Raw genomic sequence first — 15027 nt, 5'->3', positions numbered from 1 at the left:
TTACCAGTGGCTACACCCCTGAGGAAAGTGTCTCTCTCTTCCCTGGAAATTATTAACTGCCGATAACTCCTCAGGAGAGATGGGGACTTCATGCCCTCCTCCACAACCCATAGTGGAGTGCTAGTGGGCCTAATCTTGTGAAATCTTATACAGGTCATGAGTGCGACATGACGCTAAGAGTTTCACAGCACTCCTCCCCATCCTCTATCTCTCAGAGTGTTTCTGCCCCTCAGACAGTGCATCTTTCTTTAGTAATAGAAGAATGTCTCCTAACTACATCTCAGGAAAGATGTGAATTCACCCTGGAAAGCCAGAATAGGGCATCATGAGCTATCCATGATGCCCTTTAAAAATCATGATGAGAATTGTTCTGCAAATTATATAAAAAGTTTATTGTTACTCATGGGGCCAGAGTTATTTTCTTAGACTAATTTGGTACAAACTATTTTACCCCTCCCTCTCACTAGGATTGGAGAAAAGAAAACTTGGAGCTCTGGATTCAAAGCACTTCTGTGTGTTGAAGGGCCTTGAGGTGAGGAAAGTGTAAGTGTGGATGGGATCCCCCAGGAAAGAGTCTTAATGCTTTTCTCCTATTCTTATTTATTTATTTATTTATTTTTTTGAGGTAGGTTCTCACTCTAGCTCACGCTGACCTGGAATTCACTATGTAGTCTCAGGGTGGCCTTGAACTCTTGGTGATCTTCCTACCTCTGCCTCTTGAGTGCTGGGATTAAAGGCGTGTGCCACTATGCCTGACTCTTTCTCCTTTGAGCATGGAATGCAGAGAAATCTTTGTTTATTCTCCAGTATAGTAGCCTTGTTTGTTGGCACAATGCCTTTGACCTTCCATATAAGCTATTCTCTCTGGGGTCTCAACATCCCTCCAAGATGCAAAGGGAGTTCAGCTGTCTGCTATCAGGCCACCCTGGGAAGGTATCAAGTATGTTGCTCCTTCCCAGGACCTCCTTCTCCATAGGTGCCACATGCTACGATTATACACACACATGATTTGCCTGACTGTTGCTGTCTGGGCCTGGAATAATTTTAATTAACAGGAAAATGGTCCTCCATACACCGATTAGACCTCTTCAGGTACAACAAGATAAAAGCCTGATAATTTGGATGGAGTACTCTTCTTAAACGTCTACTCTAGGCACGATAGCCAATGGGAAAGCCAGGCTTGCTCCCACCTGATCCAATGAGTAATTAAGAGAGGGCTTTTTCTTTTCTACCCTGCCTCCATCCCTCTCCCCAACTGAAGCTTAACAGGTTGGCGGTATAATTTGGAGACTTTCAGGGGTGTCATACTAGACGCTTAGGCAAGAGCCAAGACATCTCCTTCCATTCCCCAGACACTGACCAGCTAGGTCTGAAAAGCAGAGGAGCCAGAGAAAGGAGCTGAAAGCAGGCAAGGTGGGGAACCTCTCTCAGCAAAGTTTGAGAGGGGCCTGGGGCCATGAGTGAGCTCCCCACACAGAAGGCCAGTGAGGGTACCGTGTCTCGCCTGCTCCATGTGGTGGAAAGTGAACTTCAGGCAGGCAGGGAGAAGGGAGACCCTACCGAGAAGCAACTTCGGATCATCCTGGAGGATGCGCCCCTCTGGCAGAGATTCAAGGAAGTCACTAATGAAATGATTGTGACCAAGAATGGCAGGTGAGTTTATCTGCCACCCTGCTTGGGCTGGCCTTGCCTAGCAAGACACCTTGGATATTGAAGAGGCTGCGGCTCTTCACTGAGAGGAGACAGGGTTGCACCTGCTCAGAGAAGGTCTGTCTCAGCTGGCTTGTCCCTCAGAGAACTTAATTAATTTCTCTGAGGTCATCTGAGAAGTAGAACATGAAGCCATCTGTCTTACATGCATGTTAAATGGAGAAACTATGGGAAATTACTATGAAGGGGGTACATGCCCCATATGTTGGGGAAATGTATTCAAATGTTAGAAAGTGGCATTAAGTTTTGACTGGCTGTGTATCCTGGTACAGACCTGAGCTCCAGCCCCATTCAGATAATGTGAAAGTTGATTTGACTTAGAAGCTGGGTGTTTCCCTCTCAAAGCACAGCAAACTTGCCAGAAATTCTTGGCTAGTGGAAGACTGGGAGCAAAAGAGCAGTTCTGATCTCATTGCTTATTGCTTTGTGGGCTTCCTCTTGTGTTGGGGTGACTGTTCATTTGTGATTGTGCATTTGTGACAGTGTGAAGCTGTCACGGTGATGGCTAATGAGCCCTAGTACACTGCTGTACAGTTCTCTCTCTCTCTCTTTTTTATTGCAGTGAAGTAGAGATTAAAGGAAATGAACCTCTGTGGGTATTTCTTGGATTCTGTTAAATTGAGCCCGCTAAGGGTCTTTCAGGGTAATACTAAAATCTTGAGCCTAGCAGAGAGGCAGATATTTTGAAAAGGAATCCCTCTGCTTGCAACTTGGCTGCACTGACTCCCCACATTTGGCACATGCTTACATTTCATACCCATGGGCACAAAAATACAAAATGCTACATTCAATAGCATTGGTTTGGGCAGGACTGTTATTGTTACACCCTGAGAGACATTCTGCTCATAGAGAAAAGTTGAAGCCAGCTGAACTTTAGGAAGGCTTTTGTCCTTGTGCAAAATGCTGCTATTCCTGATGTCTTGGCTTTCTAATTTTGAATAAGACACAACAGAGAATGAACTGTTCCTTATCTATCTGGGGGAGCTATGAACTTGAAAGCTCATGAAGGACACTAAAGCACTTTGTAAGTGGAGGTTATTCTGGAAATAAGGGCATTATGAAAAATTGTGATTGTACTGGTAGCAAGACTGCCAACCTTGCTTAATAGTTATATTTTTCTCTGTAAATGGATTCCACATGTATGCACATAGATTTATTGTTCTAATATTTATAATTTTAATTATACTTGTTCCTTCTCTGATCTGTATTTACACACTATTTTTTGCCTCATTGTTAGAAAGAGATATAAAACATGTTTTTAATTTCAAGAAAGTACTCCAAACTCTTAATTGGGTTTAGTCCCTTTCAAAGATGAATGATGATACAATGTAAAAATTTAATTCTGTCTGATTCTAGACAGAATTTTCTGCATGCTTTCACTGTTGGGCAATAGCCATATGACAAATACCTAACTTCCATTATTTGGCCACCAAAGTAGCCATATATTGCAATAAAAATAACTCCAATAAACAAATTGAAATATGGTTCATGTATTTTAGTGAAAGCAATAAAAGTTCCTGAAACATTATACAATCCAATTTAACAATAAGTTATATCAGAACACATTCTGACCATTTAAGAAGGGTACTTCCTGCCTTTTTTCACTGCAGTGAAATTTGTCCCAATATTCAAAGTTTAAAATTTTCATGTTTAACTCATTCCTTATTAACTATGTGAAAAATATTCTTTGTAGAAATGTAATTATGGTCAAATTTGTTCTTATCTGTGAGTGGAATATCTTTCTTACATTCTCTTAAGGTCTATGAGCATTAGGGTTAAGATTTTGCCAAGAATTGTATAGTCCCTTTATACTTTATAGAACGAGAGGAAGGCAAGTCTATAAGGAGTCAACGAGGGTAGTGATGAATGCTCTTGATCTTAATTTTACAGGTTAAGACATCAGCACATCATTGTCCTGGGCATAGATGCTTTCTTATTTCATCATTTCTTTCCTACCTTCTTCCTTCTCTTTCCTCCCTGCTACCTCTCCCCTACATCTCTTTTTCACCCCTTTTCTTCCTCTATCTATAGACCCAAACTTCTGCCTTCCACACTGCCTCCTGAGCCTCACACAGGCAGATTTGTGCCCTTTCTCTGTGGGGAAGAATGTAATCCCCCTTCACTCTTGTTACCTGCCCAGCCCTGCAAGTCACTGGGTTTTTGGATATTTTCAGAAGCTTCAGTTGCGGCAATCAGATCAGTCCCGAACACTCGTGCTGTTCTTGTTTCATTTTCTCCTTCTTTGATACCTCCTCTTCTTTTTTAAAATTTAAAATTTCAAGCTACTCATGTTCAGTAATCTTTTAGATATAAGAGTAATCGTTATACTATTTTATCCTGTATTTCCTTGTATCTCCATAATTTAAGCTAGGAATTTATAAACATTAGATTGCCCCCCCCAAAAGAAAATCCTTCCCTCCTCCTTTCTTTCCCTTCCTTCTTTCCTTCCTTCTTTCCTTCCTTCTTCCCCCTCCTTCCCTCCCTCTTTCCCTTTCCAGTAGTTTGGATTGAACCTAGGTCTCATCCATGCTACCATGATAGGCAAACCTTCTATCAGTTATCTATAGCACCTGCCCTTTTATAACATTTTTTAAAAAAATTATTATTTATTTATTTGACAGAGAAAACAGAGAAAGGAGAGAGAGAAAGAGATAGAGAGAAAGAGAGAGAGAATGGGTGCGCCAGGGCCTCCAGCCACTGGAAATGAACTCCAGATATGTGTGCCCCTTGTACATCTGGCAAACGTGTGTCCTAGGGAATTGAACCTGGGTCCTTTGGCTTTACAGGCAAATGCCTTAACTGCTAAGTCATCCCTTAAGCCCTTTAATTTTTAAAAAAAAAACTTTTGTATTTACTTATTTAGTTGTAAGGAGAGAGAGAGAGAGAGAGAGAGAGAGAGAGAGAGAGAGGGAGAAAGGGAGAGAGAGGAAGAGGATAGGTTCTCCAGCCACTGCAAACAAACTCTAGATGCATGTGCCACTTTATACATCTGGGTTTATGTGGGTACAGGGGAATTGAACCTGGGGATCAGGCTTTTCAAGCAAACGCCTTTAACCACTAAGCCATTCTACAGCCCTCTTTTGAATTTTTTTTTTTTTGGTTGTTTTTTGAGGTAGGGTCTTGCTCTAGTCCAGGCTGTAGGAATTCACTATGAAGTCTCAGAGTGGCCTTGAACTCATGGCAATCCTCCTACCTCTGCCTCCCAAGTGCAGGGATTAAAGGCATGAGCCACCAGGCCCGACTCTTTTAATATTTTTAAAACAATTTTTTTATTGATAACTTCCATAATTAGAGACAATAAACTATGATAATTACCTCCTCTATTAGTCTCTCTTTATTGTGATGTCATCATCTTTTCCTCCTGTTTCGAGTGTCTTGGGTAGGTAGTACCAGGCATTGTGAGGTCATGGATATCCAGGCCATTTTGTGCTTGGAAGACTGCATTGTAAACAGTCTTGCCCTCCCTTTGGTTCTTACATTCTTTCTGCCACCTCTTCTGCAATAGACCCTAAGCCTTACAAGGTGTGGTAGCGATGTTTCAGTGCTAAGCACTCCTCTGTCACTGCTTCTCAGCACTATGGTGCCTTTTGAGTCATCCCAAAGATTACTGCCATCTAAAAAGAGAAGCTTCTCTAACCAAAAGTGAGAGTAGCAGTAATATATGGGTATTAATGTTGAGAAGTACTTATTGGGCAGCTTGGTGAGCATAATATATGCATTTAGCCAGATACCAGCAGGTGTTACACCCCTAGGGCTCATGACCTCCCCATCATAGGGTTTCATTGTCAAGTATGTATTCCCTCCTGTGGAGCCAGTCTCCAGTCCAATTAGTGAGCAGTTGGTTTCCCCCATAGCATACATGCCACTATTGAACCCATTGGCTCATTTGGCCTGGCTGGCTAAACTTAAGGCTTGCAGTGTCTATTGTTGTTTATCTCTACTGATGACTTCTCTCTTCCATAGGACCACATGCAGCATAGCTTTTTCCAGATTTTTGTCAGCTGGTCTACAGGGAGGAGGTTTTCAACTCAGCTCCAGCAGGATTTCTCAGTGACCTTGCTGCCTAAGCCTGTGGAGTCTTCAGCAATAGGGTCTTACCATCTATTCTTGGTGGTAAACCAAGAGCCTTGGCAATAGCCTGTTATGTTTTGAGGCATCAGAGACCTCCCTGGCCAACAAATCACTGGAAGGTATCCCATCCCTGACACTGAAATTTTTCTACTAACAATCTATGGCTTCTGGGTGTGCCACCATCCAAAAAAGTAGGTTTCTATATAGCTTATTCATATCCTCTTAAATTTTGATTAACCCTCCCCCACTCTTCCTTAACTCAATCTCTTTCCTTTGTCTCACTTAAACCATTCCACCCCCAGGAATCTGTTCATCTACTCACATATATCCAATACCATCCCCTTAAGTCCTCCCCTTTTCTCCCTCCCTTATAGCTCTTTTCTAGCTTACTGGTCCCTGCTACCAGTTTCTTTTAACTTTTTAATTTAGTGAGGATCTCACTAAGTTGTTCAGGCAGGCTTTGAACTTGCGATCCTCCTGCCTCAGCCTCTCAAGCAACTGGAATAATAATCAGTCCTGCCAGGCTCAGCATAATTGTTATCTCTACCTATACCATCTTTGAGGGGAAAGTGACATATTTCATGTATATTTCTAGGCACCTGAATAATTTTGGCATATTTAAATTTGCCTTAAACAGGATTTTAGAAATCGAAAATCTTTCTGATGTACCCGTGGTGTCTATTTACTGTGATAAACAAGTGCTGGGAAGGGCAGAGTTTGAGTTGGCTGGTGATAAGAGGGTGTTGGGGCAATGATGCTGAGCTAATGTTGCTGGCTTCCAGCAAGGGCAGTGCAAGAGAGGAGAAAATTAAGCTTACTTCTCAGGCAGGTTCAGTTGACTATCTGGGCAGCCCATGATTTTGTTTTTCCTCTGCACTTTTTAGTTATAATTGGAGGGTCGTGTGCATTTGTGGAACCTGCCTCTAACCAGATCACCTTGATTCCTTGATGGTGTTCCATTTGTTGTTTGTTGTTCACATCTGGTTTATATGTAACTGACACTAGTGGGTGTGCTTATACCTGCTTCCTCTGATGTGTCAGCGTCCATGTGCCATGCACCTCACACACGTATAACACTCACACCCCACTTTGAAATCTTGGGTGAGTCTTTGATGACTATTGTAGTTTAGTGGGAGACAGAGTTCATGAGCAAGACTTCCTGGATTTTGCTTCAAACCATCTTTCCTCTTCCTTCCTTGCAAAATCTGCCTCATCTCTGCCCCCTTTCTTTCTACCCTTCCCCAGCAGGGCTTCCTCCCAAGACTCCTTGTTGATGGACAGCCGGCCTCTCACCCAAACCAGAACCAAGCTATTGTGCAAAGCACTAGTTCACTGTGTCACGTTTTCCCCTTTCCCCTCCTCTTTTGCTTTGATGAGACTTTTCTTTCCAGAATGGGTTAAGTCTAGTTAGGCTGTAAGGGGGACTGATTTACATAATTCGAAACTCTTTGAAGACTGGTTTTCCTATGATTAGTTACACTTTGGGGGAAAAATCGAGGAAAAACCCATTTTGATTAGAAGTGCATTTCATTCTTGAAAACAAAGTGTCATCCTGAGTGGTGACCACAGGAACATTGATGGTGTGTCCAGGTTGTTGCAAAGGAATACAGAGAGGAGAAATGGGGAAGTGAGGTAGGAGAAGGTGAATTTAACATAGCGATAGGTCTAGCCCCAGTTTTAAGACCTTTGACAAGTTGACAGACTGATTCATGGCATCTCTTAGTTCATTTATGTAGTCATAAAAACCCAAGAATAATTTTAAAGTTCTTGGTAGAGGGAGTACTAAAGAACATAAATCATGCTGCCATTTTCTAGATGTGACCACTTTTCAAGAGATAGGACACTCTAGCTTCTTCATTAACAGTGTTATTGTGATATGATTCATGTAACACATTACACATCCATTTAAGGCATAGCATTCAGTGGGCTTAACATTTTTATACAGTTGTGAATCCTCCAAAATTAATTTTACAGCATCTTCATCCTTCTCTTAAGGATGTATCCATAACCTACCTACTAATCTCCTTTCTACCTCTGTACATTTACCCACTCAGTTTTCATATCAATGGAATCATACACTCTGATTCTTTGTGAATGGTTTTTTCATGTGGCGCAATGTGTTCAAGGTTCACCCAGAAGTACTTCATTACTTTTTGTGACCAAGTGATATTCTTTTATATGGCTATAACACTTTTGAGTACTAACCTGTTTCATGGAGCTGTGTGTACGTGGGTTTACCTTTAGGCTATTATGAATAGTACTATATAGACATTTATGTGCCAATTTTTGTACATGCATAGTTAGGAGCAGAATTGCAAGATTATATAGCCACTGTATCTAGTTGGATGACGAGCTGGTAGACTTTTCCAAAATGACTGTATCGTTTCATATTCTCACCATAAATGAGGAGGTTTCAATCTCTCTGCATCCTCACCAACATTTGCTATGGTCTGGCTTATCTACTGCAGCCATCCTTGGAGGTGTGAAGTGGCATCTTACACTTGAGTTTTTAGATGGCTAGTGATGTTGAGCACCATGTTCTGTGATCTTGATTTTCTTAAAACATCAGGTATATCTCTAAATGAAGAAGAAAGAAGAAATGCCATTACAGGTTTCTTTCCTGATGGAGACCTCGTACCACAGAGCCAGGAGAGTGGGAGGAGGACACCATAACCTATCGGACATGGAGGAGAATGCGGATCTTTCCTTCATGTCTTCCAATTTACCAGTAGGCAAGGCTTACTGGCACTTTTAAGCCCCTGTATTTTCTTGTCCTTTTGTCCAGGAGTTTATCTTCTGTGGCTTCTTGCATGACTCATTATTTTCTTCTTAGTTCAAATGTCTCTGTCCTGATATACCTAAGATTTTTTTTCAGGTCCTCTAATGTAGTTTCCTCTGTGACATCACCCGTGCCCTTCATAGCACTTTTGCAATCTAAGCTTAACTTACATGCTGAAACAAACTACCCTTGTTACTTTTGTGCCTGATTTCCTTGTTAGAATGTTAGCTTCACTAGCAAGACACTGGGTCTGAGATGGCTTTATTATTATTATTATTTTCGTCAGTAAATCTTTACTGGAACAGTTCCTAGCACAGAGAGGACACTCAGAAAATCATTTGTTAAATGAGGGAATAAATCTCTAATTAGGTAATTAGATTTGGGAAAACACTGAGGGGACTCTACCTTTCATTATAGCCCAACCCAGTGACTTTCTGGAAGTCTCAACAGAGTTAAATAAAGGTGTGAATGTGACAAAAGAAAAGGCAGTGGACATGGGCAGAGCGAGGCAAAGCATTTCTGTACTTCTTGAGCCCGTGTCCACATCTAAAGCAGGGGCGGAGTAGCACCTTACTTCCTTGAGGTGAAATAGGCCTTAAGCGAGGTATTACACAGGCTTAATCCGGGCTGCAGAGTAAAGTCGGCAGTGATCACCGTCATCACTAGAAAGCCTGCCTTGCAGCACAGTGCTGCCTGCGTGATCAGTGAGGACGACGCAGAGCCTCCCCTGCCATCGCGCTGCTGCTTGGAGCAGTTGCACCATTCCATAGGCCCCTCAGTGTGTGTGTGTGTGTGTGTGTGTGTGTGTGTGTGTGTGTGTGTGTGTGAACAGATACCCTTTATAGCTTTCCTTCTTTAAAAAAATTATATGTGCTAAGCATGGTGGCACATGCCTTTAATCCCAGCACTCAGGAGGCAGAGGTAGGTGGATCGCCATGAGTTTGAGGCCACACTGAGACTACACAATGAATTCCAGGTCAGCTTAGGCTAGAGTGAGACCCTACCTTGAGAAACCAAGATAATTTTTTTTATTTGTACAACATATATTTATTGAGGAAATTGTTGGTTCCTTTAAAAATATTTATTTTATTTTTTAAAAAATATTTATTTGTTTATTTATGAGAGAGGAAGGTAGGGAGAGATATTTGAGAGAAAGAGGCAGATAGGGAGAGAATGGGAGCACCAGGACCTGTAGCCACTGTAAATGAACTCCAGATGCATGCACCTGGCTTTATGTGGGTACTGGGGAACTGAACCTGGGTGTTTTGGCTCTGAAGGCAAACACCTTAACCACTGAGCAATCTCTCTAGCCCCTAACATTTTATTTATTTATTATTTACTTATTTGAGAGAGAGAGAAAGAGAGAATGAATATGGGTGTGTCAGGTCTTCTAGTAACTGCAAACAAACTCCAGACACATGCACCGCCATGTGCATCTGGCTTATATATGGGCTCCTGGGAATCAAACCTGAGTCCTTAGGCTTCACAGGGAATGCCTTAACCACTGAGCAATCTCTCTAGCCCTTCTTGATTCTTTTAAAACTTTAGTGCATTAAATGTAAATTATATAGGCATCACTCTTAATTTTTAAAAATTATTCATTTTTGAGAGAGAGAGAGAGAAAGAGATAGATAAAGAGAATGGACACATCAGGGCTTTCAGCCACTGCAAATGAACTCCAGACATATGTACCACCTTGTGCATCTGGCTTACATGGGTACTGGTGAATTGAACCCAGGTCCTTAGGCTTCACAGGCAAATGCCTTAACTGCTAAGCCATCTCTCCAGCCCTTAATTTTTTTAAATAAAAGAAAATATAATAAAATATAAATATAAATATAAAATATAAATATAAATATAAAATATAAATATAAAAACTGTTAATTCTTTAGGAAAAGCTGTATGACAGATCATTTCTGTTTACTTCCTGTAAGCAAGCCAGCTTTCTGGCTGTCAAAATGACTTTGTGTGACCTCTACAATTATTTCTGATGCCCACTTTCATAATTTTTTGTTAATGGCATTGCGAATTCAGTGGCCTCTTGCTATTTACACTTGGCTGGTACTATTAGAATAACTGAAATTTATAGATATATTTTAGTATATTTAATTTGATATCAAGAGGAAATAATAGAGAAAAATCATTGTATTGATTCCATTGAAGAGAAAACAGAATAGTGAAGATTTTACATTACATTGGCAGTCTTCTTGGGAGAGGGTCTTCATTTTAGTTAGGAAAGAAAATCATCTCATGAAGGGAGGGGAGTGAGGTGGTAAATGCATTTTTTTTTTTTTTTTTTTTTGAGATAGGGTCTCACTCTAACCCAGGCTGACCTGGAGTTCACTATGTAGTCTCAGGCTGGCCTCAAACTTACAGCTATCTTTCTACCTCTGCCTCCCAAGTGCTGGGATAAAGGCATGGACCAGCGCACTCGTCAGGAAATGCAATTCTTAGTCAGGAATCTTGAGTTGGAATGCATCATCTGATGCATTTTTTTTCTTAGAAATTTTATTTATTTAATATACTTAACCTAACCTATTTAAACTAATTTCCTGTCCTTGAACACAGCAACAGAGACTTATAAAGTTACAAGAGCTCACTTCTCGTGAAGTGCTTATTCCAATACCTGGTGATAAGTGCTCTGCAAGTATTGACTTACTGCCCTTAGACCCAAGCCATCCACCTGCCAGGCCTGCTTCTGTGTTAGAGTCTTACTGTAGGTCACGGTGGCTGTTGGAAGCACATGCAACAATAGTTCTGCCTTGCTCCAACCTGACTGGCACGAGCCACTACTTCTCTCTCTTTTTCTTTCTGGAAATCAGAAGTAGAAATAGAATGGGGGATTTTCTAATATGGTGTTTCTCTTGGGGGTAATGACCATGGTGTGGCACCAGAAGCCAGATATTTGGATAGATTATCTGATTATTTGTGTGCAGAAACTTTCTGGTATCGTCCTAGAGGGTAGAAGAAGGATCTATGAATGTAGAGATACATTCCTTAAACAGAATTTCCCACAAGATGCTCAGAGGAAACATAGCTCTGTTGTTAGGAAAGGTTAGATGGTGCAAAATCCCACACTATTCTCCCTGCTCATGCTGCACGTCACTACATGAAAGGCTCTGAGAAGTCCTGTAGGAAAGGAAGTTATTTAACAGCCCGTTGCTTCCCCTGCTTGACCATGCAGCCATGTTTTGCTTACACGCTGCTATTATTATTATCATTATTATTATTTTATTTTTATTTTTTGTTTTTCCAGGTAGGGTCTTGCTCTAGCCCAGGCTGACTTGGAATTAACTCTGTAGTCTCAGGGTGGCCTTGAACTCACGGCGATCCTCCTACCTCTGCCTCCTGAGTGCTGGGATTAAAGGCGTGTGCCACCACATCCTGCTGCTATCATTCATTATTCAGAATCAGTGGTCTTTGTGAGTCTGGGAAGGTCAGGCTTGTGGCATTAGGATGCCACGGGGAAGTCTGAAGGCTCTCTGTGAGAATGTGGCATCTGGCCACACACCTTGGTCTGAAGTTTCCTATTCAGTGAATTGCCTATGTCAGCAGTCTGCAGATTTGAACAAGAACCCTCAGTGCCTCGTCATCAAGCCCCAAGGTCAAATGCATTTATAAAAAGAGTCTCTGGTGATACGGGGGCTATGGGTTTGGCTGCTATGTATCCTTCCTTCCAGAAAATTCCATAGAAGATCACCTCAGGGGGAGGAGGCCTCTGGCTGGGTTGGGAGGGACGTCTAACGTGCCTCCTGTGCTTGCTTCTGACCTTCCTTTCAGGCGGATGTTCCCTGTCCTGAAGATTAGTGTCACTGGACTGGACCCCAATGCCATGTACTCTCTCCTCCTGGACTTTGTCCCGACGGACAGCCACCGATGGAAGTATGTCAATGGAGAGTGGGTGCCAGCGGGCAAGCCGGAGGTCTCCAGCCACAGCTGTGTCTACATTCACCCAGACTCCCCCAACTTTGGGGCCCACTGGATGAAAGCGCCCATCTCCTTCAGCAAAGTCAAGCTGACCAACAAGCTCAATGGAGGTGGGCAGGTACGTTGGTCTCCCCACACGCCAATCAAGAAATATCAAGGGTGAAAAAAAAAAAAAAGAAATATCAAGGGTGCATTTAGGCAATTAGAGGGGTCCTTACCAGCCTCTTCTCCCACAGAAGCCAATTATTCCCTGGAGCCCAAATGTAAACAGGAATAAACAGCTCTTAATTGGTGCTTTCAGTTTTTAATGGACTTCCTGATGTTAAGAGAGAGGGAGAGAGTGCCGCAGTTTACTTAATCACCAGGCTCTTTTTAGTTTTGTCTTGTGCTGCTTTTTACCCAGCCCTGGGAGGGAGATGTTTGTGGATAGTTACCAGGGTTTTGTTATTCCCTCTCCCCTCTTTTGGTGTAAGTGGCATGCTGGCAGTAGACAAATACCTTAATAAAAAGCTGCTCCTAAATGAAATAATTACTTCCTCTGCCCGGGCATTATGATAATTATCAATAGAATATTGAATCAGCTTTGGTTTCTCAGAAAAAAAATTCAAACAAACCTTAAACAAGGAGGGTCTTATTTAAAGTCTCCAATTAAAGTAAACATGATTTGGGGGCTTTTTCCTCTCAATACCCGTAGGAGGGTTGTAAATGCTAGTCCTCTGTGCTAAGATTCAGAGTTACTTCATACAATACAGCTTTGGAGTATTGGGGGAAGGGCTGGGAAGACAGCCTCACATTTGGCTTTGCTCTGCCCGTTGCCTCAGTCTGTGCCCTGTCCTGTCTCTTCGTGTTTAGCTGGAGGGGACAACAGGAGATCATGCTTTAGGAGGTATAGGAAATGCTACTCCAGGCATGTGATAGCCAGAATATCCTCATTCTTTATTAAAGTGGGACATTTAAAAGGAAGTTACAGGGCTGGAGAGATGGCTTAGCGGTGAAGGTGCATGCCTGTGAAGCCTAAGGACCCAGGTTTGATTCTCCAGGTCCCATGTAAGCCAGATGCACATGGTGGCACATGCATCTGGAGTTTGTTTGCAGTGGTTAGAAGCCCTGTTGTGCCCATTCTCACTCTCCTTCTCTCTTTCTCTCTACCTCTAGTAAATAAATAAATAAAAGCAAAATCTAAAAAAATAAATCTAAAAGGAAGTTACTGTCTACTATGTTAGATTTCACAGCTCAAAGCTTCCAGTATCTTCTCATTGGAATTGTAAAGCTTAGCTTATGTGTAACTAGGATTTCTTACTCTATAGTCATTGTCAGCATTTTGTCTTTAGAATTCTTCATGTGAAAACAAACATATGTGTCAGTGGATTGACATGTACATTGTTGTGCTGAGCACAGAGAAAGCAAACTAGTAGAAGTCAAGATTTGGGGTAGAACATAGAAAACTTTGTATCTCCTCTTTGGCTCTTCACCTCTGACCCCTCTCTCTGACTGTTAATGTGATGCTCTCTGGAACTCCTGAAAAAGTTTCCCCAGGGCTGGAAAGATGGCTCAGAGGTTAAGGAACCTGCCTACAAAATGTTTCCCTGAATGGGAAACTTTTCATTATGTGCTTTCTAAATAAACTTATATTACCTTTTGAAAAAGAAAGTTTAATAAAAAAGATCCAATATTACCTAGTTGATCCTGGTGTTCACCAGGCCTAGGAAGCTCTCAAGGACGTGATGGACACAAAGCAGTCCATGCAGAGGCCAGGCTCAGAATGCTAACCATGTAGTCAGTGTCGAAGGTTCCTTCTTAGGGGTGTAATGGCAGCTCAGGTGACCTAGGATTTCACGTGAGTGTCTCTACTGCGTGGATGCCGAGCTTGGGACTAATCAAAGGAGCTGGCTAGTTGATCAACTGTGACACACCAAGTTTGGCTTGGCTTCTTTTTATTGTCTTTCTCCACTTCAACAGATAATGCTGAATTCTCTGCATAAATATGAACCTCAGGTTCACATAGTGCGTGTAGGAGGTGCCCATCGAATGGTCATGAATTGCTCCTTCCCCGAAACCCAGTTCATAGCTGTGACTGCCTATCAGAATGAGGAGGTAAGTATGCCTCTAAATTTCACCTTGGAGAACAGAGCAGAATGGCAGGCGGTTCCTTTTTCTTGGGGTGAAAGGTAAGTTGCTAGGACCCAGTTACTCTCAGCAATGGTAACATGCCAGAGAGGGCGAACTGGCTTTCTATCCTTGTCTGCTTGCTTGAGGCCTGTGTGTTAGCTTTCTGTCACTACCATAAATAACTACACGAGATAGTCACCCTATAGAAAGAAAAAGCTCACTTTGTCTCCGTTCTGGAAGTTCCTGTCCACAATCAACTTCCTCTTTTGCTTTTGGGCCCTGAGGTGTAAAAGCACTTACTTCATGGTCAAGCAGCAAAGGAGGAGTTCCCAGGCCTGTCCAGGGCATGTCCCCAATGACCTGAAGATCTCACACAAGGTCCCAGCTCCTAAATGCTCCACCAGCTCCCAATAGACACATAGCCTGCTGTT

General features: G+C 42.1%; 1 protein-coding gene across 1 annotated transcript in view; it reads left to right on the top strand.

Annotated features, from left to right (window-relative positions):
* Positions 1-466: 466 nt before the first annotated feature.
* Positions 467-15027, top strand: part of Tbx19 (T-box transcription factor 19) — a 31614-nt gene continuing 17053 nt past the window's right edge. The window contains exons 1-3 of the mRNA XM_045130636.1: positions 467-532; positions 12341-12605; positions 14447-14581. Of these exons, the coding sequence (XP_044986571.1) occupies positions 12345-12605; positions 14447-14581 (396 nt within the window). The 5' untranslated portion in view covers positions 467-532; positions 12341-12344. The remainder of the gene's footprint in view (positions 533-12340; positions 12606-14446; positions 14582-15027) is intronic.

Source organism: Jaculus jaculus, chromosome 1, assembly GCF_020740685.1.
Source record: "Jaculus jaculus isolate mJacJac1 chromosome 1, mJacJac1.mat.Y.cur, whole genome shotgun sequence".
NCBI classification, from domain to species: domain Eukaryota; kingdom Metazoa; phylum Chordata; class Mammalia; order Rodentia; family Dipodidae; genus Jaculus; species Jaculus jaculus.
Note: the sequence above shows the minus strand (reverse complement) of the source record. Positions and strands in the feature narration are given on the sequence as shown.